Source organism: Oncorhynchus tshawytscha, linkage group LG20, assembly GCF_018296145.1.
Source record: "Oncorhynchus tshawytscha isolate Ot180627B linkage group LG20, Otsh_v2.0, whole genome shotgun sequence".
Lineage (NCBI taxonomy): Eukaryota > Metazoa > Chordata > Actinopteri > Salmoniformes > Salmonidae > Oncorhynchus > Oncorhynchus tshawytscha.
In genome coordinates, this window is record NC_056448.1 from 789,782 (window position 1) to 817,094 (window position 27,313).

The following is a 27,313-nucleotide window of genomic DNA, read 5'->3' on the forward strand; positions in this document are numbered from 1 at the left end:
TGACTCCGGGATACTGGCCTTCTAGGCAGAATTGCAGAGAAAAAGACGTTTCTCAGACTGGCCAATAAAAATAAAATATTAAGATGGGCAAAAGAACAGACACTGAACAGAGGAACTCTGCCTAGAAGTCTAATATCCCAGAGTCGCCTCTTCCGCCGCCGCAACTTCGGCAGCTGCACCTGGCCCGTCCGCCACCGCCACAACTTCGGCAGCTGCAACTGGCCCGTGCAACGCCGCCGCAACTGGCCTGTCCGACGATGCCGCAACTGGTCCGTCCGACGCCACCACAACTGGTCTGTCAGATGCTGCAACTGGTCCGTCCGACGCCACCACAACTGGTCCGTCTGGTCCATCTGACACCGCAACATCAGCAGCTGCAACTGGCCTGTCCGATGCCGCTGCAACTGGTCTGTCCGATGCTGCAGCATCTTCGGAAGCTGCAACTGGCCCGTCTGACGACAGCGCAACTTCGGCAGCTGCAACTGGCCCACCCGCACCCTGTCCCTGTGGTCTTCCTCGAGGCCGGTGTAGTCTCGCTCCTAGTGCAGCGCGGCAGGGGTACTGTCACAGATTACCCCAGTACTGCTGCTCATTCCGTGGACCAGCTCCAGAGGTCTACGTCACCGGCCTCTAGGCATCACTGAACTGTTTCATTACACAGACCTGGTTCCCATTCCTCTGATTAGTAATTGTATAAATGTACCCTCTATTCACCATTATCTGGTAGGTTATTGTTCCCATGTCCATTGGTCTTGTGAGCTCCTGTGCTTTGTTGCTTCGGCTTTTGTGCTGCGTGTATTGTGTACTTGTGATTATGGGTCTCGTCCCGTGTATTTTGAGTTTTTTCCTCGCTCTTATGTTTGTGTTTTTGTATATGTGTTTGTTTTGGGCTTCGTCCATGTGCCTTTCAAGGCATGTTATATGTATTTTTGGGTGGAGTATTAAAACCCCCTGTTATGTATTCCTGCGCCTGTCTCCAATCCTTTATACATCGTGACAGTATGTATAAGCTGGAAGTAGAAGCCTAAGTATTGTTGTCCATTAGTTTACTCCATTTAGGGGAGGGGAGGTAGGGTTAGGGGAAAATAACAAAGGAAGAAATATACAAAAAATAAGCAAATATATATTGTGCATTTGGAAAGTATTGAGACCTTTTACTTTTCCCATATTTTGTTACGTTACAACCTTTTGTAAAATTGATTCATTTAGATTGAGTAAAAAAAAAAAATCTAATTTGAATCTAATCTACACACAATAACCCACAATGACAAAGCAAAAACAGGTTTTTAGAAATGTTTGCAAATGTATTAAACATAAACACCATATTTACATAAGCATTCAGACCCACTGCTATGAGACTCTAAATTCAGCTCAGGTGCATCCTGTTTCCATTGATCATCCTTGAGATGTTTCTACAACTTGATTGGAGTCCACCTGTGGTAAATTAAATTGATTGGACATGATTTGGAAAGACACACACCTGTCTATAAACAGTCCCACAGTTGACAGTGCATGTCAGATCAAACACCAAGCAATGAGGTCGCCCAAACTGAGCAATCGGGGGAGAGGGCCTTGGTCAGGGAGGTGACCAAGAACCCGATGGTCACTCTGACAGAGCTCCAGAGTTCCTCTGTGGAGATGGGATAAACTTCCAGAAGGACAACCATCTCTGCAACATTCCACTAATCAGGCCTTTATGGTAGAGTGGCCAGATGGAAGCCGCTCCTCAGTAAAAAGGTACATGACAGCCCGCTTGGAGTTTGCCAAAAGGCACCTAAAGGACTCAGAAACAAGATTCGCTGGTCTGATGAAACCAAGATTGAACACTTTGGCATGAATGTCAAGCGTCATGTCCGGAGGAAACTTGGCACCATCCCTACGGTGAAGCATGGTAGTGGCAGCAACATGCTGTGGGGATGTTATTCAGTGACAGGGACTGGGAGACTAGTATGGAACGAAGGAAAGATGAACGGAGCAACGCACAGAGAGATCCTTGATGAAAACCTGCTCCAGAGAGCTCAGGACCTCAGACTGGTGTGAAGGACAACGACCCTAAGCACACAACCAAGACAACGCAGGAGTGGCTTCGGGACAAGTCTCAATGTCCTTGAGCGGCTCAGCCAGAGCCTTAACTTGAGCCCTATCGAACATCTCTGGAGAGATCTAAAAATAGCTGTGCGTGTAAATGTGATATTTCAGTTGTTTTTTTATAAATGTGAAAACATGTATAAAAACCTGCTTTGTCATTATGGGGTATTGTTTGTAGATTGATGAGGGAACAAACAATTTAATCAATTTTAGAATAAGGCTGTAATGTAACAAAATGTGCAAAAAGTCAATGCACTGTATATATCAGGGATTATAAATTATGCATTGATGGAACCCACAATCTATCGGCAATATTAAAGCTGATTTACCCCTAAAGGGTAAAAAAGTACAAATGCAAGCCGAGATCTACTGCTCAGATTGTAAAAAAAGTAATAAAATATTGTATTTAACCTTTATTTAACCAGGTAGGCTAGTTGAGAACAAGTTGTCATTTGCAACTGTGACCTGGCCAAGATAAAGCGTAGCAATTCGACACATACAAAAACACAGAGTTACACGTGGAATAAACAAAACATACAGTCAATAATACAGTAGAAAAAAGAAAACAAAAAGTCTATATACAGTGAGTGCAAATGAGGTAAGTTAAGGAAATAAATAGGCCATGGTGGCGAAGTAATTAGAATATAGCAATTAAACACTGGAATGGTAGATCGGCAGAAGATGACTGTGCAGGTAGAGATACTGGGGTGCAAAGGAGCAAAATAAATAAATAGATACCAGTATGGGGATGAGGTAGGTAGATGGGCTGTTTACAGATGGGTTATGTACAGGTGCAGTGATCTGTAAGCTGCTCTGACAGCTGGTGTTTAAAGCTAGTGAGGGAGATGTGAGTTTCCAGCTTCAGAGATTTTTGCAATTCGTTCCAGTCATTGACAGCAGAGAACTGGAAGGAAAGACAACCAAAGGAGGAATTGGCATTGGGGGTGACCAGTGAGATATACCTGCTGGAGCGCGTGCTACGAGTGGGTGCTGCTATGGTGACCAGTGAGCTGAGATAAGGTGGGGCTTTACCTAGCAGGGACTTTTAGGTAACCTGTAGCCAGTGGGTTTGGCGACGAGTATGAAGCGAGGGCCAGCCAACGAGAGTGTACAGGTCGCAATGGTGGGTAGTGTATGGGGCTTTGGTGAAAAAACAGACGGCACTGTGATAAACTGCATCCAGTTTGTTGAGTAGAGTGTTGTAGGCTATTTTATAGATGACATCACCGAAGTCGAGGATCGGTAGGATGGTCAGTTTTACGAGGGTATGTTTGGCAGCATGAGTGAAGGATGCTTTGTTGCGATATAAGAAGAAGATTCTAGATTTAATTTTGTATTTTATATGCTTATTGTGAGTCTGGAAGGATAGTTTACAGTCTAACCAGACACCCAGGTGTTTGTAGTTGTCCACATATTCTAAGTCAGAGCAGTCCAGAGTAGTGATTCTGGACGGGCGAGCAGGTGCGGGCAGTGATTGCATGCATTTAGTTTTACTTGCGTTTAAGAGCAGTTGGAGGCCACGGAAGGAGAGTTGTATGGCATTGAAGCTTGTCTGGAGGTTAGTTAACACAGTGTCCAAGGAGGGGCCAGAAGTATACAGAATGGTGTCGACTGCGTAGAGGTGGATCAGAGAATCACCAGCAGCAAGAGCAACATCATTGATGTATACAGAAAAGAGAGTCGGCCCGAGAATTGAACCATGTGGCACACCCACAGGGACTGTCAGAGGTCCGGACAACAGGCCCTCCGATTTGACACACTGAACTCTATCAGAGAAGTAGTTGGTGAACCAGGCGAGGCAATCATTTGAGAAATCAAGGCTGTCGAGTCTGCCAATAAGAATGTTGTGATTGACTGAGTCGAAAGCCTTGGCCAGGTCGATGAATGCGGCTGCACAGTAATGTCTCTTATCGATGGCGGTTATGATGTCGTTTAGAACCTTGAGTGTGGCTGAGGTGCACCCATGACCAGCTCTGAAACCAGATTGCATAGCAGAGAAGGTATGGTGGGATTCTAAATGGTCAGTAATCTGTTTGGTAACGTGGCTTTCGAAGACCTTAGAAAGACAGGGTAGGATAGATATAGGTCTGTAGCAGTTTGGGTCTAGAGTGTCACCCCCTTTGAAGAGGGGGATGACCGCGGCAGCTTTCCAATCTTTGGGAATCTCAGACGATACGAAAGAGAGGTTGAACAGGCTAGTAATAGCGGTTGCAACAATTTCGGCAGATCATTTTAGAAAGAGAGGGTCCAGATTGTCTAGCCCGGCTGATTTTTGTAGGGGTCCAGATTTTGCAGCTCTTTCAGAACATCAGCTATCTGGATTTGGGTAAAGGAGAAATGGTGGGGGCTTTGGCGGGTTGCTGTGGAGGGTGCCGGGCAGTTGACCGGTGTAGGGTAGCCATGTGGAAAGCATGGCCAGCCGTAGAGAAATGCTTATTGAAATTTAATAAGTGGATTTATCGGTGGTGACAGTGTTTCCTAGCCTCTGAGCAGTGGGCAGCTGGGATGATGTGCACTTATTCTCCATGGACTTTACAGTGTCCCAGAAACCTTTTGAGTTAGTACTACAGGATGCAAATTTCTCTTTGAAAAAGCTTGCCTTAGCTTTTCTAACTGCCTGTGTATATTGGTTCCTAACTTCCCTGAAAAGTTTCATATCACGGGGGCTATTCGATGCTAATGCAGAACGCCACAGGATGTTTTTGTGCTGGTCAAGAGCAGACAGGTCTGGAGTGAACCAAGGACTATATCTGTTCCTGGTTCTACATTTTTTGAATGGGGCATGCTTATTTAAGATGGCGAGGAAGGCACTTTTAAAGAATAGCATTCTCTGCTCCTGCCACAGTTCGGTGAGCAGAATATGCAAAGCAACGTTTTCTAAGGAATATACATTTTTCCCCCATGTGCATCACACCTATACCTGCATTGACTACTTCTTCTTAGACAACATACTTATTTCCTTTGTATGCTCATGCTCATACAATTCGATTGTCATATCTGATCACGCCCCTCTGACTTTAGCGCTATCAGTTGGTGGTGGGACTGAGCCTCGTGTACCTTGGCTTTTTAATATGCGCTTGCTGTCTGATGAAAGTTTTGTTAACTTTCTGACTGCTCAGATTGATGTTTTTATAACTACTAACGATACCCCCGATATTTCATCTGTTCTGTGGGAGACTTTTAAGGCCTACATTAGAGGTCAAATAATTTCATACACTAGTTTTGAATGGAAAAAATATAACTGACAACTCGTTTTTTACAGTTACAGACAGTACTTATGATACCTCACCATACCCAAATGTGTACAGGGACCGACTCTCTTCACAAGCTGAATTCAATACCTTGTCAACAGGACATATTGAGGAACTGCTGCTTAACTTCTTGGATATAGGGGGCGCTCTTTTAATTTATGGATAAAAAAACGTTCCCGTTTTAAATAAGATATTTTGTCACGAAAAGATGCTCAACTATGCATATAATTGACAGCTTTGGAAAGAAAACACTGACGTTTCCAAAACTGCAAAGATATTATCTGTGATTATCTATTATCTATTATCTGTGCCACAGAACTGATGCTAGAGGCGAAACCAAGTTGAAATTTCAAACAAGAAATGGCCCAGATTTTGAAGGCGCTGTGTTCCAATGTCTCCTTATATGGCTGTGAATTGCGCAAGGAACGAGCCTACACTTTCTGTCGTTTCCCCAAGGTGTCTGCAGCATTGTGACGTATTTGTAGGCATATCATTGGAAGATTGACCATAAGAGACTACATTTACCAGGTGTCCGCCCGGTGTCCTTTGTCGAAATTGGTGCGTAATCTTCAGCTGCAAGCATTCTTCCATGTGATTCAGAGGAGAAAGCATACTTCCACGAACGATATATCATCGAAGAGATATGTGATAAACACCTTGAGGATTGATTCTAAACAACGTTTGCCATGTTTCAGTCGATATTATGGAGTTAATTTGGAAAAAAGTTCTGTGTTTTGATGACTGAATTTTCGGGGTTTTTTGGTAGCCAAAAGTGATGAACAAAACGGAGCGATTTCTCCTACACAAAGAATCTTTTTGGAAAAACTGACTGAGAGTCTCCTCATTGAAAACACTCGAAGTTCTTCAAAGGTAAATTATTTTATTTGAATGCTTTTCTTGTTTTTGTGAAAATGTTGCCCGCTAAATGCTACGCTAGCTATCAATACTGTTACACAAATGCTTGTTTTGCTATGGTTGAAAAGCATATTTTGAAAATCTGAGATGACAGTGTTGTTAACAAAAGGCTAAGCTTGAGAGCTAGCATATTTATTTCATTTCATTTGCGATTTTCATGAATAGTTAACGTTGCGTTATGCTAATGAGCTTGAGGCTGTATTCACGATCCCGGATCCAGGATGGCTAGAATCAAGTTAAGTCGTGACATACTCACTATGAGTATGGTGACGCGGCAAGTAAATTGCTTTCTCATCAACTTTGCCAGTCTTCCTCTGCTCAACAAATTTGTCAAATTCAAACACCTACAGGTGCAACAATAGATCCCCCGCTAATAAATAACCAGTTTAAGGACTTCTATGCATCTTTATACACCTCTGCTGACCCCTCTGCTCTTCATACATTTTGTTATACTTTAACTGTCCCAACAATTGATTCTGTCTCCAAGCTTCAATTGGAGGAACCTATCACCATGGAAGAGATTTCAGAGGCGGCACGTGCAATGCAAGTTGGTAAAAGTCCTGGACCAGATGGGTACCCAATATCATTTTATAAGTAGTTTCTGGATAGTCTCTTGATTAATATGTTTATTAAATCAGTCTCTCTCCCTTTATCCTAAACACAGGGATCCATTTAATTGATATTGAAAAGGAATAAAAGACCCTCTCTTCTGTGGGTCCTATCGCCCTGCTCAATGTGGATGTTAAGCTCTTGGCTAAACTATTAGCTATGCGTTTGGAGTCGGTCTTACCACCTGTTATTTCCTCTGACCAGACAGGTTCTATAAAAAAAATATACATTATTTTTCAAATATCAGACAACTCTTTAATGTTATGTATAATTCCTCTCTCTCAAAGCTCCCAGAGATTCTAATCTCCTAGATGCTGAGAAGGCTTTTGATAGAGTGGAGTGGGGCTACCTTTTTCATACCTTAGAAGAATGTGGCCTTGGCAAAAATTCCATTGCTTGAATCAAGTTCATTTCTCCATTTGCATCTGTCAGACCGAACAAACACCCACTCAGCCTATTTCCCTCTCTTCAGAGGCACTAGACAGGGGTGTCAAATGTCTCCCTTATTTTTTGCCATCACCAATGAGCCCCTTGCAATTGCATTTAGATCCAACCTACATATAACGGGAGTGTTCAGAGGCGACATCAGAGGTTCTCACTTTATGCTGATGACCTGCTTCTCTATATCTCAAACCCTGATGTATCCTTACCCATTGTGTTCTTAATGCATTTGGCCTAGTCTCTGGTTACAAGTTAAATCTGAATAAGAGCAAGCTTTTCCCTCTAAATGTGGCAGCTCGTAAATACCGATTACACACAGTGCCTTTCAGAGTAGTTCTCAACAAATGTACATACTTGGGGGTACATGTCACAGACGAATTTGATAATCTTTTTAAGGTAAATTTTACTCCTCTCCTTACTATGTTGGAGTAAAAATTTGAACGGTGGTCACTACTCCCACTATCATTAGCTGGGGAAAATAATTGGGTTAAAATGCATACCCTTCCTAAATTGTCCTACCCTTTTCAATGTATACCTATTTTTATTCCTAAATCGTTTTTTTTATGCAAACTCGATGGGATTATCTCACACTTCATCTGGAATAAAACTAATCCAAGGATCCGCAAGGTGTTCCTACAAAGGCCTAAACCCTTAGGGGGCATGGCCCTACCTAATTTCCAGTTCTATTATTGGGCTGCCAACTTCCGTAAAATCCTACACCGCACTCACTGGACTAAACTCAGGCTTTCTAAAGGTGTATCCTGATTTCGATTCTGTTTACGACAGGTGTCGGCAAGCCCCTGCTTCATGAATACATATGTTTTGGTCCTGATCTTCTCTACATAACTATTAGTCTGCCATCTTTGATTTCCATATCTAAAGTACTACAAGTGTTCTTTCCGCCTACTGCCATAACATTATTATTTATAACATTACCAAAATACACATCGGACTTTATAGCCTTTGAGTTTGTTGGCAAGAAGGTTGATTTTACTTCTGTGGAAGTCGCCCACCCCTCCTTCTCATTTTGTGTGGATTAAAGATGTCTTACACAAGTTAATTGGAGAAGATAAAATATTATTCTGACAAATTCTACCGAATATGAGAACCTTTCTTTACCTATGTAGAGATGCCTACCTAACCTTTTGTATTTAATTGATCTACCTTTGAGTGTTTAATAGTAGCCCGTCTTACTATTATAATTGTTCTATTCGTTTTGAAGACTTGCCATGTTTCATTTTGTCTTTTTTCTAATGTATGCTTTGAAAGTATTTTAAGTAAGTATTTTATATTTTTGAAAGGACACACATTCCTACCTAATTTAAAAATCATGTTCCCATGTTATATCGAATGTACAAAAATACATGTACTCTATTTCAAACATTGTTTATTTTAACTGTGAAAGAAAATGCAAATAAAAAGAGTATATTCTCACAGACTCCAGTCACCCAAGTCATAGACTGTTCTCTCTGCTACCACACGGCAAACGATACCGGAGCGCCAAGTCTAGGTTCAAAAGACTCCTTTACAGCTTCACCCCCAAGCCATAAGGCTGCTGAACAATTAATCAAATGGCAACCCGGACTATCTACATTGACCCCCCCCCCTTTGTTTTTACACTGCTGCTACTCGCTGTCTATTATCTATGCATAGTCACTTTTACAAATTACCTCGACTAACACGTACCCTGGCACATTGACTCGGTACCGGTAGCCCTGTATATAGCCTCATTATTGTTATGTTACTTTTTTACATTTATTTTTTACTTTAGTTTATTTTGTAAATATTTTCTTAACTATTTTCTTAAAAATGCATTGTTGATTACGGCTTGTAAGTAAGCATTTCACGGTAAGGGCTACACCTGTTGTACTCGGCGCATGTGACAAATAAACTACTACTTCAAGGATGGATCCTTTTTGAGGGTACATGCAAGTCTGAGAGACAGCCCGCCAGCCAGGTCAGTCCCAGGGCAGCAGGCAGATTGATGGGCAGGGGAAGCAGCTCGCATTAGCATTTAAATCTAGTACAGGATTAACTGAATGGACAACAGAGACTGAATGCAATATGATATTTCATTAAATACAGTAGTTTGGGGGAAGGTCTCATCCCCGAGGGAAGATCCTCAGAGCCAGATGATGTGATGGCTCCAGAGGATGTACTTTTTTTATAAATGTTTTATTTAACCTTTATTTAACTATGCAAGTCAGTTAAGAACAAATTCTTAATTACAATGATGGCCTACCAAAAGGCCTGACGGCCTACATCAACCAATGACGTCCATTGGTTGAGATAGAGAAAGGCGATAATTGCTTGGGTGAGCCCATAGGTTAAACAGCAACCATGAGGAATGTGCATTATTGTGCCATTCTCATAGGTTATAAGGTAAATAGGTGGCTCCAGCGGGCACACGATTACCAACACTGGACAATTAAGTGTAAAAACATTGCCTGGTCCGACAAATTCCGGTTCCTGTTACATCATGTTGATGGCAGATTCAGGATTTGGCATAAGTATCATGAGTCCATGGACACATCCTGCCTGGTGTCAACGGTACAGGCTGGTGGTGGTTGTGTAATGGTGTGGAAAAAGGTTTCGCAAACCCCTTGAGGACGGAAGGGCGGTAGGGCCTGATGGACCCGAGCCAGTTGTAGTATCCATCGTGGATGATGAACGGGAGTCTCAGACAGCCTCACGGTCTAATGAGGGTGGGAGCTCTGAGGATTTGAACCCGAGTTCGAAGTCAATGGAGAGGGAGACTGAACAGAGGACGATTGCACAGGTACCTTCGGATCAGTGGAGGCTGCTGAGGGGAGAATGGCTCATAATAATGGCTGCAATGGAGAGAATGGACTCAAACATCTGGATCCAGCATCCTACTAGCTCTATTCTCCAGGGAAGGGGGAGAACCCTTCGGGAGGGATCACTGCAGACTGCCTGCCAGTAGGCTGTGGAGAACCGACATGGCAGCGACACTTCCACCAGAACAGAGCGGCGTCTGGCTACTTGGGTAGAAGAGAGTGTATGTCTCTGTCATCATTTTACAGATGAACCTACTTGTTCACCGTTTTCTCCATCATCACGATAAACATCTTCCTCTTCATGACCTCCATAATCATTGTCATTCATGATCTCTTCTTCATGATCCCTTTTGACCCATGAGGCAGCTGATTGACAGATCAACCCATTTACCTCTTATTATTGGTGTAAACAGTGGAAAGGTACATCTTGTTGTTCTCTTCGTGGACCCCTAGTTACCCCTAGTTAAAGTTAGAACATGGCCTGTCCCTCTAATTCACAAAATTTGTCCATCATCCTCCAGGACCACTACTTGTGACTATAACCAGGAACAGCCAAGTCCATTTTTCAGAAAAGCAATTTAGCTGCACTGAAATACATTTTATTTGATTGGTTCTCAGTCCCTCTGACCCCGAGAATGTGTAGAAGCAGTTCCATATAATTTTATTACACAGCTAAATGTTTTCCTCCACCTCAACATATTGATAAAGACTCCAGCACCACACACACACACACACACACACACACACACGCACGCGTGTGGACACATTTTTAGAACAGAATCTGTGAAGATAAATCCATACACACACAATGTGTAAGCACATACAGACATGCATTAACTAGCACAAATGCATACATGCTCACAGGCTTGTGAATTGAAACGGACTGACTTGACTAGACAAACTGTAAGCATCTCACCTACTCCAAAGGCTGAAGAGTTGTTATTAATGTGTTATTAATGGAACATTGAATTAAGGGAAATCAAGTCTGAAATGTCAAAATTCAGAAGAAGCTTTTTTAAACCTCAAATATACTACAAGTTTAACATGTCCTTCATTGCAGGATAATTCTCCTTCAACAGGGTGATCAAATTCAGATCCTACATCAGTAGCTACTTCTCTACACAGTCACAAAAGGGCAAGAGTGTGAAACATACAGTAAGGGAGGAAATATTCCATCTCATACCCATCTGCCTTTGGGTCCTCTGGTACCAATTGGCCCACGAGATCCAGGGGGGCCCTGTATAACAAAAGGAAGGTGAGGGAGAGAAAGAGAGGGGTAGATATAAAACAAAGGTTTAGAATAACCGCAAAGCCCCTTTTTGCCCACCCTGGGGGTGCAGTCTGACCTCAGGAACACACTCTGGGGTTTGTTGTTAGATGTCACTCATCCCAATTAAAGAGCTGGCTCAGGAATCTTGCTCCTCTGAGGCCCTGTGTTTATGTTTGTTTTGGTGCCTCTGCGGCCCCCCGCCTCTTCTAGAGCTCTCCCCTGGACCCCTGCACTGTGTGAGCCAGGCGAGGCGGCACAGGGCCAGGGCAAAACACATCACAGGGTCAGGGGGTACGTCTAATTGGTTGGAGGTGTTGGAGTTTTGACTGACAGGAGGGTAATCCAGCAGCGGGAAGCCAGGTCCTATAAACCTCAGAACCCTTCAACAACACAGGCTGTAGACTTGCTGTAGAGTTGCTGTAGAGTTGCTGTAGCATGTTACAGTTCTTGTAATATAGTAGCTACTGTAGCAAACAGGGTCAAATGTCATTAAAGACATACGGTAAAGTCATATTCTATTCATTTATATTTGTGATCATAATGGATCAAACAAATGTTTAACATTAGATCTCGTGACACAGCTCATCCCTGCAAATATTAGCCTAGAGCTAATATTATGTGAAGTAAGCTATGCTAAGACCATAGCTAATTCAATATATCATGTGAGTGAATGAATGGATGGTGACGTACCGGTCTTCCAGGTTCCCCAGATGGCCCACTTTCACCTAGTGTCCCTTGGTGACCCTGTTTAGAGAGCAACGACACACTGAGTGATTAATAAACTACTCAACGACATGATGACAGCACGGGACACTGCTGTTTAAGAACAATAGCAGATTGTATCACAGTAGTTACAGTTTAACATATCACCCATTCTTAATACGAGTTGTAAAAGCGGAACAAGCTATCAGAATAAGAGCAGAAAGATAAACTTCCAATTGGAAGGACACAGGATTTACTGTGTACCTTATGATGTGTGTGTGTTTATTGTAATGTAAGCATTCATGAACACAATTTACTGTGATTATTGCTGACGGCTCTGAAACTGAGGAAGCTTATGTTCTAATCTATTGTGAAGTACGGGCTTGTAAGTAAGCATTTCGCGGTAAGGCCTACACCTTACCGTGAAATTCGGCCAGTGGTGTAAAGTACTTAATTAAAAATACTTTAAAGTACTACTTAAGTCGTTTTTGGGGGTATCCGTACTTTACTATTTATATATTTGACAACTTTTACTTTACTACATTCCTAAATAAATACATTTTCCCTTACACCCTAAAGTACAAATTACATTTTGAAAGCTTAGCAGGACTGAAAGTCCAATTCACGCACTTATTATTATGCTCCTGGTTATCCGTAAATATATAAAAGAAAAGAAAAATGGTGTCGTCTGGTTTGCTTAATATAAGGACTTTGGCAAACCCAGAGTCTCTGATGGCACAGCTGGCGGTGCAGTACAGTGCCCTTAACCACTGTGCCACCCGGGAGGCCCTACTAATTGAGTTTTTACATACAGTGGGAATAAAACGTATGTGAACCCTTTAGAAATACCTGGATTTCTGCATAAATTGGTCATCAAATTGGATCTGATCTTCATCTAAGTCACAACAATAGACAAACACTTAAACTAATAACACACAAACAATTATAATTTTCATTTCTTTATTGAACACACCGAGTAAACATTCACAGTGCAGGTTGGAAAAAGTACGTGAACCCTTGGATTTAATAACAGGTTGACCCTCCGTCGGCAGCAATAACCTCAACCAAATGTTTTCTGTAGTTGCAGATTAGTCCTGCAAAATGGTCAGGAGGAATTTTGGACCATTCCTCTTTAAAAAACTGTTTCAGTTCAGCAATATTCTTGGGATGTCTGGTGTGAACCGGTCTCGAGGTCATGCCACAGCATCTCAATCGGATTGAGGTCAGGACTGACTGGGCCACTCCAGAAGGCACATTTTTTCTGTTCAAGCCATTCTGTTGTTGATTTACTTCTGTAGTTTGGGTTGTTGTCCTATTGCATCACCCAACTTCTGTTGAACTTCAATTGGTGAACAGATATCCTTACATTCTCCTGCAAAATGTGTTGATGAATTTGGGAATACATTTTTCAGTTGATGATAGCAAGATGTCCAGGCCCCAAACCATGATGCTCCCTCCACCATAGTTTACAGTTGGGATGAGGTTTTGATGTTGGTGTGCTGTGCCTTTTTTCTCCACACATAGTGTTGTGTGTTCCTTCCAAAAAAACTCAATTTTAGTTTCATCTGTCCACAGATTATTTTGCCAGTAGCGCAGCGGAACATCCAGGTGCTCTTTTGCGAACTTCAGATGTTCAGCAATGTTTTTTCTGGACAGCAGTGGCTTCTTCCAGTGCTATAATTTCTCCATTTATAAACAATTTGTCTTACCATGGACTGACTTTTAGAGATACTTTTGTCACCCTTTCCAGCTTTATGCAAGGCAACAATTCTTAATTTGAGGTCTTCTGAGATCTCTTTTGTTCGAGGCATGGTTAACATCAGGCAATGCTTCTCGTGAATAGCAAACTCAAATTTTGTGAGTTTTTTTTATGGGGCAGGGCAGCTCTAAACAAATTCTACAATCTCGTCTCATTGATTCTACTCCAGGTTAGTTGACTCCTGACTCCAATTAGCTTTTGGAGAAGTCAATGTCCTAGGGATTCACATACTTTTCCAACCTACACTGTGAATGTTTAAATTATGTATTCAATATAGACAAGACAATTACAATAATTTGTGTGTTATTAATTTAAGCACACTGAGTTTGTCTATTGTTGTGACTTAGATGAAGATCAGATCAAATGTTATGCCAAATTTATGCAGGAATCCAGGTAACTCCAAAGGGTTCACATACTTTTTCTTGCCACTGTACTTTAAAACTCATGGCAAACTATTCCTCCCAGTTATGCTAGGAAGGGTGTTAAGGTTTATTGAATGTGTCCCAAATGACAACCTATATCATATGACCTTGCTCTGGTCAACAGTAGTGCATGCAGTCATTGAGGTTAGGAAATGGATGGGGATTCACACAGTGAGAGTAAATATGAAAAGTAATGGTGGTGGCTGGCTACACAAGTCCCTCGTCACATTAATGTGGTTAACGCACTCTGGGGAACATGTCTGTTGCATCAGGGGGAGAGAGACAGAGTGAGAGACAGAGAGAGAGAGACAGAGAGAGACAACGTGCTGGTCAGGTTTTTCCTTTTATACTGCTATTTTTTTTCAATTTTTGTTTTCAGAGGCTCTAGTGCAGCTGACAGTGTCTCCTCATATACATGCACGAGTCAAGCCCCAAAGGATTCCCTTTGCAATCAGCAGGTAACCCGGAAACTGTTTCAATATGATTGATGGCTGACTTCCATTCATATTATCCACTCAGACTGGTCATACATATCATCCTATATAAAGTCAGGCACCATTTAATTTCCCATAAACCATCATAACCTTGCAAGGGCTCTCTCTTTAAGGACTGACAGCGATAAGAGTATGTAGGAAAGGATTTTAAAACCGTCTGCTGTCTTTCCCGTCTTAACTTTTCATGCATGTCTGAAACAGGTATGGGAATTAAATAAAGTTGTTTAACGTGAAAGAAGACCAAACAAAAAGGTTAAGTGTCTGAGGTTGTATTCACATTTTAGTCATTTAGCAGTTGCTCCTACACTACATGACCAAAAGTATATGGACAACTGCTCTTCGAACATCTCATTCCAAAATCATGGGCATGGAGTTGGTGCCCCCTTTACTGCTATAACAGCCTCCACTCTTCTTAGAAGGCTTTCCACATTGCTGCCAGGACTTGCATCCATTCAGCTACACGAGCATTAGTGAGGTTGGGCACTGATGTTGGGTGATTAGGCCTAAATCGCAGTCGGCGTTCCAATTAATCATTGGAAATACAGCAATTTATTTCCCCACCCACAACATTTTCCCACAGTGCACCATAATTTACACTATGCCACTGTAAAACGTTTCAGAGTATTCTACTGTTTATAATACCCAAAATATCCCTATAAATTACAGTTTTCTGTTACAGTGTGTGTGTGTGTGTAACATGGCTGTTGGCTGCGGTTCAGACAGACGTGCACACTCAACAGTATTCAGCTGCCTCAGAGACTCATGTGAGATCATCAATAATGGCAGTTGTGAACTGGCCAGGTTCCTTTGTTAGCTAGACATTTACACACATCTTGTGTGTGTGAGAGAGTGCGTGCGTGTGCGTACGTACATGTATGTTCTCAATAGGACCATCTATTCCCATGGGAATTACATAAACAATCTTAGAGGACTGACTTTCAACTTCACTTTTATGAGGGCCCCACCCCTCGTACCCCCTCACCTTGGACTCTCAAAAATCTCTGGCTCCTCACAAGCTCCTCACATCTTACCATTGATCCCTTTTCTCCAGGAGGTCCCGGCAGGCCCATCTCCCCTCGATCCCCCTAGAAAACACACACAATCATACACTGTAAACACGCCAACTTAACCATTGCTTAATCAGCTTTATTCTTTGAGTTGTGTGGACTTCAGAAGGACAAAAGGTTGAGCTAAGGAGTGAAAGTTAGAATTTGAACAAGCTTGTTGAGTAAAATTACAAATATATGTTCTCAAAACCACTCAAAACCACACCCATCATCATCATATTTCCCAGCATGTTCTATTGTAGGTTTCAATACCTGTGTTTTTGCATGTACTGTATTGGTTGATTAATCATATGCTACACAACATCCACTGAACAAAAATATAAACGCAACATGTAAAGCGTTGGTCCCATGTTTCATGAGCTGAAATAAAAGATCCAAGAAATGTTCTATATGCACAAAAAGCATATGTAACAATGTAACTCAAGCCAGCATTGAGGTTTGAATCAACATACAATTGTAAGGCATAGTGATGGGGCAACGAAGCTTGAACATGTCGAGCCAATTGTGTCAAATAGGTTCATTACTCAAGGCTTTGATCAACACACTAAATGGCACCTGTTAGTCAAAATAATTTAGAACAGCAAAATGATCATAGATGACGTCACACACACAGGATAGCCTTTTTGTCTTCTACCCGAAACCAAACCAAACCAAAAACTGGTGATTGTTCTAAAATGATACAAAACTAAAAATTCTTATCAGTTCCGATGCATAACTTGGAATCAAATGTAACATCACTAGTAGGGCAACCAGCTGCAATTTGATAAATGGCATTGATTGATTCAACATACAGTTGTAGGGCAACCAGCTGCAATAGGATTGTGTGTTTGTTTAAACAATGGCATTGAGGTTGATTCAACATACAGTTGTAGGGCAACCAGCTGCAATAGGATTGTGTGTTTGTTTAATACAATGGCATTGAGGTTGATTCAACATACAGTTGTAGGGCAACCAGCTGCAATAGGATTGTGTGTTTGTTTAATACAATGGCATTGAGGTTGATTCAACATACAGTTGTAGGGCAACCAGCTGCAATAGACCGGTTGGTTGTTTAACAACAAAACACGCCTTCTGGCCATGTCGATAACCACTTATCCTTTTCATGTTGTCAGTCAAGCCTTCTATAGGATTGTGAGTTTGCGCAACATTTGATCAACAAAGTACAGCAAACTCACAATCCTATTGAAGCCGGTTCCCTTACAATTGTACGTTGAATCCACATCTTTTTTTGATTTTCTGTTTATAGGGCACCCACATCCAGGACAATCAGATAACGGTCAGATATTGGAACTCAGACACTCAAATACACCATGGTGATCACAGACATACACCCCTATGCAGGTAGGCACACACATGTACACCCAAAATAAACACCCAATAACAGATGAGAGATGGGGGTGTCTTACCTTCTCCCCTGCCAATCCAGTCTCTCCAACAGGCCCAATAAAGCCAACCAGGCCCTGTGAAACAACACAAACAGAGCCAGAAAGGGAGTTCATATTAACATTAGTATTATTGTGTTAATAATAAAACAACCAGTGGCCATAACACTAGGTATTTGCGAAAACTCTTACCCTTTCACCCATGCCTCCAACCTTCCCGGTGATACCAAGCTCTCCCTAGGAGAACAAATGGCATGTTACTTATTTTTTACTGTACCTACAAGGAAGAAAACCCAAAATCGATAGCCAATATGCTGAACAGTCTAATGTATTTTATATTCCATACAGCATATTGAATGTAATAATTACTGGAGGAAGATATAAAAGGCAACATTTTACTCTTCTAAATTTGTATCAGCATAAATAAATCGCCAACTTCTCATAGACATAGTTTCTGTTCACTGCGTGTGTGCGATTAGAAGAGTAAAATGTCAGCATCAATGTATGAAAAGGTCAAGTATGTGAGGTAATCCACAGCTGTCCTCACCTTCACTCCATCCGTTCCAATCTTCCCAGGGAAGCCCTTCATGCCGACTCTACCCTGAACAAAACACATAGCCCACCGTTGACCACTCAATGTGCAGAGCCTGTGGTCTAGTGGTAACACTCCCAGCAGGTCACATACAGTGCATCTGGAAAGTATTCAGACCCCTTGACTTTTTCCACATTTTTTTTATGTTACAGCCTAATTCAAAAATTGATTAAATTATTTTTTCCACATCAATCTACAAACAATATCCCATAATGTCAAAGTGAAAACAGGTTTTTAGAAATGTTTGCAAATGTATTACAAATAAAAAACAGAAATAACTTATTGACATAAGTATTCAGACCCTTTGCTATGAGACTTGACATTGAGTTCAGGTGCATCCTGTTTCCATTGATCATCCTTGAGATGTTTCTAAAACTTGGAGTCCACCTGTAGTACATTCAATTGATTTGACATGATTTGGAAAGGCATACAGTGGTTGCTCCACTAAAAGTTTTGCAAACATGCTGCAGAACTTAGAGGCAATTTGTGGTTTAGTACCCTGTGTCACCACTTCATGGCTTCAGCCCAGCGCAAGGGGGAGTTAGAGCACTGATTATGCTTATGGGTCCTACTGTGTCTAACTGACAATGACTGGGCGACAATAAACCTAAATAGAAACTGATACTTGTGCACGACTTCAGTATTACTTACTAAAACTGTTGTTACGCTAAGGTTTTATTATTTTGTTTGGATTATTTTGCTCTTACTGTAGTTGTGTGGCCCACTCCCGACAAGCCATGTTGTACAGTGCCTGAGTGGTGGTCTAAGACACTGCACAGCAGTGCAGGCTGTGTTTCTACAGATACTGGTGCAATACCTGTGCTGGCCTCTACTGGGAGACCCATGAGATGACTGTAGGTTTTTGGTTTCTCTCCCTCTAAAAACAGAAAAATCATTCTAAATAGCAAACTGGCTTTATTTATAAATTAGTAACAATGTCTCACCCCATGTTCAAAAATGGCCTTTTTCCTCGCTCATTTTACGTTATTTGAAAAATAAATAATCTCCAAAATAGATTTTTTTTAACAAAGTGATTATTATTATTAATTTAGAATGATATAAAAGCCCCTTAGATATTCTCACAGATATATTATTAACCCTGTTATTAGCAGGACAATATTGATTGGTCATATTGATCATGGCACCAGAGTGGCACACAATGGGACTGCCTTGCAGTTCTCCAGCTGTATCCACTGAAAGCGTGCGAGGTTCATGGCACAAGGGCAGGGGACACGGGATGGGCTGCAAAGCCGTCTTTATGCTTTCGTTAATACAATAATGATACAAATACTCTTTCAAAATGCCGATGTTTATTTAGTTATGGATCCATAACGAATTACTAGTTGCTTACTGGAAAATACTCTTTAAAAACATACGTTCTACAGCACCATTATGGCTACCAGCAGGACGATAGACTTGCCTAGAAGGACTTGCTTAGTTAGGTTGGCTGTATCACAACCGGCCGTGATTGGTTGCAATTTCAGTTTAATCCACCAGAAAAGACAAACAAATAATACAACAAAAATGATTATTATTATGTATCACATCCGACTGTGATTGGGAGTCCCATAGGGTGGCGCACAATTGGCCCAGCGTTTCTCTCCCCCTAAAAACAGAAATAAATGTTTTGGCCTTTACAAATATTATTTACGCTTTTATTCAGATTACAATCGCTCACTTTTGTTTTCTGTAAAAATGAAATAACCTCCAAAATATCATTATATATTAACAAGTTGATGGCACAGTCATATAGCCCGGCACCTACATAAATCTGAGTGACTCGCTCATTCATGGCCTTAACTCGCACAAACATTAATAAAATAAATGTTTTGGTTATCCTCACCTGGACACCATGTACAGTATTATAATAGCCCATTATGGACTATTAGCAGGACAATTTACCTTTACCCACACCTCTCTGTATCTTGATACTTTGTGGATGGGGCCAACCCCAGTGGTGCAGCTGTCTATGTCACTGCATCGCAATGCAAAATGCGCTGCTACAGATACCTGTGCCGGCTGCCACCGGGAGACCCATGAGGCGCCTTTTAGTTTTCATTTAGAATCCTCTAATCCTCTATGTAATTATTGGTGGAGAGTCATGTCATATTTTTCGATATACTGTAGTCCTACCATAGGTGACATGAGTCTCACTAGTGTTGAGTAATGTGCTGTTAAAAGTGGTGTAGGTCTTAAGAGCCTATTGAAGTTAGAAGCAATATGATTTGAAGCAATAGCCTACAACTATTTCAGCACCTGAGACAAGAATGGGGACTGGTCTTGATAAATCATTTTTATTTTCACTGAATCCCTGTTTGGTTATTGGTTAGACTACTATTATACTATTAGGGTGAAGAAATTAAGCAAATGAATTAAGTGACATTTCTTAAAATCAGTCCCATATGCTATGATCTCACAAAAAAAGGTGTTAAATGATCTAATACAGCCACTATTGAAGCATATCAAATGCTTCTCATCTGGTACCAGTGGTTCACACTTAAATAACGTACCATAGAATGATGCAGTACCACGCAAGCTGTGCTGCAGTACACTGCAACCTTTAAAGGATGAACCACTGTACACTGCTCTATATAAGGTCCCACAGTTGACAGTGCATGTCAGAGCAAAAAACAAGCCATGAGGTCGAAGAAATTGTCTGTAGAGCTCCAAGGCCTACTATAGAAATATATTAGCACAAAGGATCTATGTAGGAACTGATTCAAGACATGATCTGTCTATGTGCTTCCATAGCAGCAGTCAGTCTGCTGGTCTTGCTCTCATTGTGGGACTAGGTGCACTGGTTGAAATGTTCAAGACAGATTCTATAAGTGTTCAGTAACCGTAAGTGATGTTCAACAATTTGTGTCATTGAGGGTCTTTAGACACCTTTCATGAGTCTTTCGCAAGTCAAACTGTGATTCACTTGCTGAGTGTAAAAGCAGATTCTCATTGTAACATGAGAATTTGTATGGCTTGGTAAAATATTTATATAAACATTGTCATGACTGTCCTGTGAGGATCGCAATAGGTCAGATCAGCATAGCAATGGTTGACAACAACCAGACCTTCTCTCACCCACAGAACAGGGGAGGAGGGAACTGGGCCTGATTGACAGTTCACACACTGTTGTAATTACATGAGACGTGGATCTTTCTCCACCTCCAGTAAAATCATTTTCCCCGCCTAAACTCTAACACATTTAAAAGTGAATACTGGGGGAATGGTCTGAGATTATCTATAGAAAACTAATGTCACATTGGTTTTTATTTCGTGTTGTCACTAAAAAGATTATGGAGGAAATACTGTAACTTGAAAAGTATTTACACTACAGGTATGAAGTCTCCATACTTTACGTTGATAGGAATGTGATTTTAGGAGGTATAAATAATAATCTCCTATAAACTGTGCATACAATGGCTATTCCTTTAAAAGTTTTGAGCTTATGCCGCGACCGTTTGTGGTAGATAGTGGCAGATTGTGATAAATTGCGTCTTTCTGGCAACAATGGCTGACACTTAAATAACGTGCCATAGAATTCTGCGGCACCTAGCAAGCTGTGCTGCAGTACGCCAAAACTTTCAAAGGAAGAACCACTGTAGTTAGTAGCCACGAGTGAGGTCAGAGAGCGAGTCAGACTGACGGAACCGGCCCCTTTTGACCAGAGTGCAATAAAGGCTTGGGAGAGAAATCAATCTCCAGACCACGAAACGTGAGGCGGGAGCTACACGTTTAAAGTGGTTGGAACCTCAACACGAGGTGAAGAAATAAACTCACCTTCCTTTAGACCAGAAAGAAGGCGAGGTGCAGCAAATGTCCAAAGTGGTCCGAATCCTGAATACCGACACGAGGGGGAAAACAAACTCCTCTAAGACAATCACTGGTACAGCTAATCTAAGTGAACTATCCTACTACGCTCATCACCAATAGGAACTGTCGACACAGCTGGATAGCTTTCTTTCCAGAATGAACAACAGTAGACAATCAGAGCCATACAAGTTTGCCTCTGAAAGGCCAACACACTTCCTCAGGAGGGCTGGTTCCTAAAGAGATAAACGGCAAACCAATGCATTCATGATTTCTTTTTTCAAACGGGTGGCGGTTCGTGTGCAAACTATATGATTACTGTGAGAATAGTTCTGAAATGTATCGACAATAAGTGTCCCTTTTTCTCTCTCCCTCTCTTCCCCACCCCTCTTCATTTGCTGAGTAAAAAGCTGCCATATCTTAAACAGTCCGCTAGGAACTGTTCTCATGTATTAAGTGTGTATGTTATCCTGTTTTCCCATTTAGTTAGCTAATAAATAAATTATTGAACATATTTGTGTAGTACTGTATCATAAGTAAGGTTGGATTTTTTGCAGATGCATGAGGTTACGACTGTTTAGAATGATGATATGATAAGAGGTAATGATTAATAAGACCACTGTTTATTAATGTAATAGATAGTTGAAATCGGAAGTTTACATACACTTAGGTTGGATTCATTAAAACACGTTTTTAAACCACTCCACAAATGTATTGATAACCTATAGTTTTGGCAAGTCGGTGAGGACATCTACTTTGTGCATGACACAAGTAATTTTTCCAACAATTGTTTACAGACAGATTATTTCACTGTATCACAATTCAAGTGGGTCAAAAGTCTACATACACTAAGTTGACAGTGCCTTTAAACAGCTTGGAAAATTCCAGAAAATTATGTAATGGCTTTAGAAGCTCCTGATAGGCTAATTGACATCATTTGAGTCAATTAGATGTATTTCAAGGCCTACCTTCAAACTTGGTGCCTCTTTGCTTGACATCATGGGAAAATCAAAAGAAATCAGACAAGACCTCAGAAAAATAATTGTAGACCTCCACAAGTCTGGTTCATCCTTGGGAGCAATTTCCAAACACCTGAAGGTACCATGTTCACTTGTACAAACAATAGTACCCAATATAAACACCATGGGACCACGCAGCCGTCATACCGCTCAGAAAGGAGACGCGTTCTGTCTCCTAGAGATGGAAGTACTTTGGTGCGAAAAGTGCAAATCAATTCCAGAACTACAGCAAAGGACCTTGTGAAGATGCTGGAGGAAACAGGTACAAAATTATCTACATCCACAGTAAAACAAGTCCTATATCGACATAACCTGAAAGGCCGCTCTGCAAGGAAGAAACCACTGCTCCAAAACTGCCATGAAAAAAGCCAGACTACGGTTTGCAACTGCACATAGGGACAAAGATCGTACTTTTTGGAGAAATGTCCTCTGGTCTGATGAAACAAAAATAGAAATGGTTTGGCCATAATGACCATCATTTTGTTTGGAGGAAAAAGGGGGAGGCTTGCAATCCGAAGAACACCATCCTAACCGTGAAGCACGGGGGTGGCAGCATCATGTTGTGGGGGTGCTTTGCTGCAGGAGGACTGGTGCACTTCACAAAATAGATGGCATCATGAGGCAGGAAAATGATGTGGCTATATTGAAGCAACATCTCAAGACATCAGTCAGAAAGTTAAAGCTTGGTCGCAAATGGGTCTTCCAAATGTTCAATGACCCCAAGCATACTTCCAAAGTTGTGGCAAAATGGCTTAAGGACAAAGTCAAGCTATTTTACTAGGATTAAATGTCAGGAATTGTGAAAAACTGAGTTTAAATGTATTTGGCTAAGGTGTATGTAAACTTCCAACTTCAACTGTATATACCTTCTAGGGTTTAATTCGAAAGATGGTAACTCTTAAAACAACCTCTGTGTTAAGCCAAATCTTAATGAGTTAATTGTTACATGATTCATTTAAATCGGGTAACAATTAAACATAGTTAGTTGATTAAATAAATAACAGTCATCAGATGAATGAAAGTAAAGTCACAACACGTTCTTCTTGGGTTGACCACAGTCGCTCGAGAGAGAAAGTGAACCAGAGTACTGAGGAAAGCAGACAGATGGTTGAGTGAAGCACATGAGCAAAGCCCTGTGGCTCCTGGCCAGAGATCACTCATAGGGAGAGGACGAGACAAACACCACTTCCCCTGAGATTTAGAGAGAGACAGGATGGGAAAGAGAGACTATAGAGAGACAGACAGACAAAAGGGAAAGGAATAAGATACCATGCACTGTAAGAACAATGCTTGAGAGGAAAACATGGCAACATGTCTACAATTAGACCACATTAAACCGTCAAATTCAATGTTTACTTGTGTTTCAGAAAGAAGTACAATTTGTATCAAAGGTACCTGAAGAAGTTACTTTTTATTAGTACTATTTATTTAAGCTGTTATACCAAGTCACTTCTCACTTTACTACTTCCACACATTTTATCATGCTGTATATTCTATTGTGTACATTTCTCATAACTAGTTTATTACTTTTTATATTGTACTTTATCTACTTGTTTGTTTGTACTTCATATTTGGCATTTGATTCTTGATATTGAAATTCACTGTACCCTTTATACCTGTGCACATTAATAATAAAGAACATTTGATTAATTTGAGTTTATCTTAAAACAGGACAATGGACATAGCAATTATCACCACCTTATACTTAAGTGCCTTGCTTGAGGGCACAGATAGATTTTGTTCACCTAGCCGGCTCGGTGATTCCAACCAGCAGCCCTTCGGTTACTTGCCCAATGCTCTTACCTGTTAGGCTACGTTGAGTATGAGAAACCTGTAACCTGGTCAGTCAACCTACACTGCGGTGTTCATAACCTTTAAGAGCTACAGGTGTGCAGTCTTATGGTTCAGTCGAGCACTAACACACTTGACTCAGCTAATCACCTAATCATATTGTCTGATCTCAGTTCCACTGGAGTCCAAAGTCAGTTGCACACGGTTTCAACTCAGTCTATACAGCTCAGACCTGGTTCTATGTGCCAGCTCCTCTATGATACATAACTGGGCAGATGCTGCAGAGCTGCTGACATGAAGCCAGTGTTCCGTTGTTCTCAGAACTACAGGCTGTTCAGCTGAATGTGAATTGGACTGAGTATGTGAGTGGGTATAGATTACCTTTACTCTACTTCTGCAGAGCAAATTCAGTGTAACACAAGGTTAAACACCCAGAATGAAGACGGTTTGGACAACATCAGAGCTCAGAGACTCAGCATAAAAGACAAGTAGAATAACATCAAGATGCACTTAGAGTGCTAACTTTATCAATAACACAAATCTGTACATTTACAAATGCACACTAGAGTTGGGGTCAATTCCATTTCAAGTCAGAAAGTAGACCCAATTCCAAATGTTCCTAATTGAAAAGCATTGAAGAGAATTGGAATTTCAGTACTTCCTGAATTGACTGGAATTTAAACATAATTGACCCCAACCCTGATGCACAGACATACAGTGCATTCGAAAAGTATTCGGACACCTTGACTTTTTCCACATTTTGTCCACATTTAAATAAATGTTTTATTCTCAAATTGTATTAAAAAAAAAACCTGAAATATCACATTTATATAAGTATTCATATCCTTTACTAAGTACCTTGTTGAAGCACCTTTGGCAGCGATTATAGCCTTGAGTCTTCTTGGATATGTTGCTACAAGCTTGGCACACCTTTATTTGGTAGTTATGTCATTTTTAGTTAATTAAAGTGAGTGTGGAAGAGCTGAAAAAAGTATTTGTGTCTATCAACAATGACAAGCCACCGGGGTCTGACAACTTGGATGGGAAATTACTGAGGATAATAGCGGACGATATTGCCATTCCTATTTGCCATATCTTCAATTTAAGCCTAGAAAGTGTGTGCCCTCAGGCCTGGAGGGAACCGAATGTCATTCCGCTACCTAAGAATAGTGAAGCCCCCTTTTCTGGCTCAAACAGCTGACCAATCAGCCTGTTACCAACCCATAGTACACTTTTGGAAAAAATTGTGTTTGACCAGATACAATGCTATTTCACAGTAAACTAATTGACAACGGACTTTCAGCACGCTAACAGGGAAGGACATTCAACAAGCATAGCATTTACACAAATGACTGATGATTGGCTGAGAAAAATATATGACAAAAAGATTGTGGGGGCTGTTTTGTTAGACTTCATTGTAGATTTTGACATTATCGATCAGTCTGCTGCTGGAAAAATGTATGTGTTACGGCTATACACCCCCTGCTATATTGTGGATAAAGAGTTACCTGTCGAACAGAGGGTGTTCTTTAATGAAAGACTTGCCAACATAATCCAAGTAGAATAAGGAATTCCCCAGGGCAACTGTCTAATCCCCTTACTTTTTTCAATTTGTACTAATGACATGCCACTGGCTTTGAGTAAAGCCAGTGTGTATATGTATGCGGATGACTGAACACTATACACGTCAGCTACTACAGCAACTGAAATGACTGCAACACTTAACAAAGAGATGATATACCATTTATTTTGTCATTGCCCTCATGTAGCCTGTTTTTGGTCTCAGGTTCAGGAATGGCTGAAAATGAATAACCTTGATCTAAAATTTACCCTAGAAATAGTACTGTTGGGAGATCTGGAGGGACCAGGTCAGTCAATTACTAATATACTAACACTCTTAGTAAAACTATTTATCTTCAACTCACAAACATCACAGCATAGTTGAAAGATTTACAGTGGGGCAAAAAAGTATTTAGTCAGCCACCAATTGTGCAAGTTCTCCCACTTAAAAAGATGAGGCCTGTAATTTTCATCATAGGTTCACTTCAACTATGATAGACAAAATTAGATAAAATCGCCCGGGCAACGAAGGAGTGGCTTTGTAAGAAGCATTTCAAGGTCCTGGAGTGGCCTAGCCAGTCTCCAGATCTCAACACCATAGAAAATCTTTGGAGGGAGTTGAAAGTCCGTGTTGCCCAGCAACAGCCCCAAAACATCACTGCTCTAGAGGAGATATGCATTGTGAAGACTTACAGAAAACGTTTGACCTCTGTCATTGCCAACAAAGGGTATATAACAAAGTATTGAGAAACTTTTGTTATTGACCAAATACTCATTTTCCACCATAATTTGCAAATAAATTCATTAAAATCCTACAATGTGATTTCCTGGATTTTTTTTCTCATTTTGTCTGTCATAGTTGAAGTGTACCTATGATAAAAATTACAGGCCTCTCTCATCTTTAAGTGGGAGAACTTGCACAATTGGTGGCTGACTAAATACTTTTTTGCCCCACTGTATGGTGCATAGACGTTTCTGGAAGTTTCTCCCATCTCCACAGAGGAACTCTGTGAGAGTGACCATCGGGTTCTTAGTCACCTCCCTGACCAAGGCCCTTCTCCCCCATAGTTTAGCCGGGTGGCCAGCTCTAGGAAGACTCTTGGTGGTTCTAAACATCTTCCATTCAAGAATCACGGAGGCCACTGTGTTCTTGGGGTCCTTCCATTCTGCATACTTTTTTTTTGGTGCACTTCCCCAGATCTGTGCCTCGGCACAATCCTGTCTTGGAGCTCTATGGACAATTCTTTCGACCTCATGGTTTAGTTTTTTCTCTGACATGCTCTGTCAACTGTGGGACCTTATATAGACAGGTGTGCCTTTCCAAATCATGTCCAATCAATTGACTTTAC

General features: G+C 41.1%; 1 protein-coding gene across 3 annotated transcripts in view; it reads right to left on the minus strand.

Moving 5' to 3' along the window:
• Nucleotides 1–27,313, minus strand: part of col27a1a (collagen, type XXVII, alpha 1a) — a 221,135-nt gene that overhangs the window by 92,665 nt on the left and 101,157 nt on the right. For all 3 annotated transcript variants that reach the window (XM_024381218.2, XM_024381219.2, XM_024381217.2), the window contains 6 exons: nucleotides 17,746–17,799; nucleotides 17,391–17,435; nucleotides 17,223–17,276; nucleotides 15,781–15,834; nucleotides 12,063–12,116; nucleotides 11,286–11,339 (listed from right to left, as the gene is read on the minus strand). In XM_024381218.2, the coding sequence (XP_024236986.1) occupies nucleotides 11,286–11,339; nucleotides 12,063–12,116; nucleotides 15,781–15,834; nucleotides 17,223–17,276; nucleotides 17,391–17,435; nucleotides 17,746–17,799 (315 nt within the window). The remainder of the gene's footprint in view (nucleotides 1–11,285; nucleotides 11,340–12,062; nucleotides 12,117–15,780; nucleotides 15,835–17,222; nucleotides 17,277–17,390; nucleotides 17,436–17,745; nucleotides 17,800–27,313) is intronic.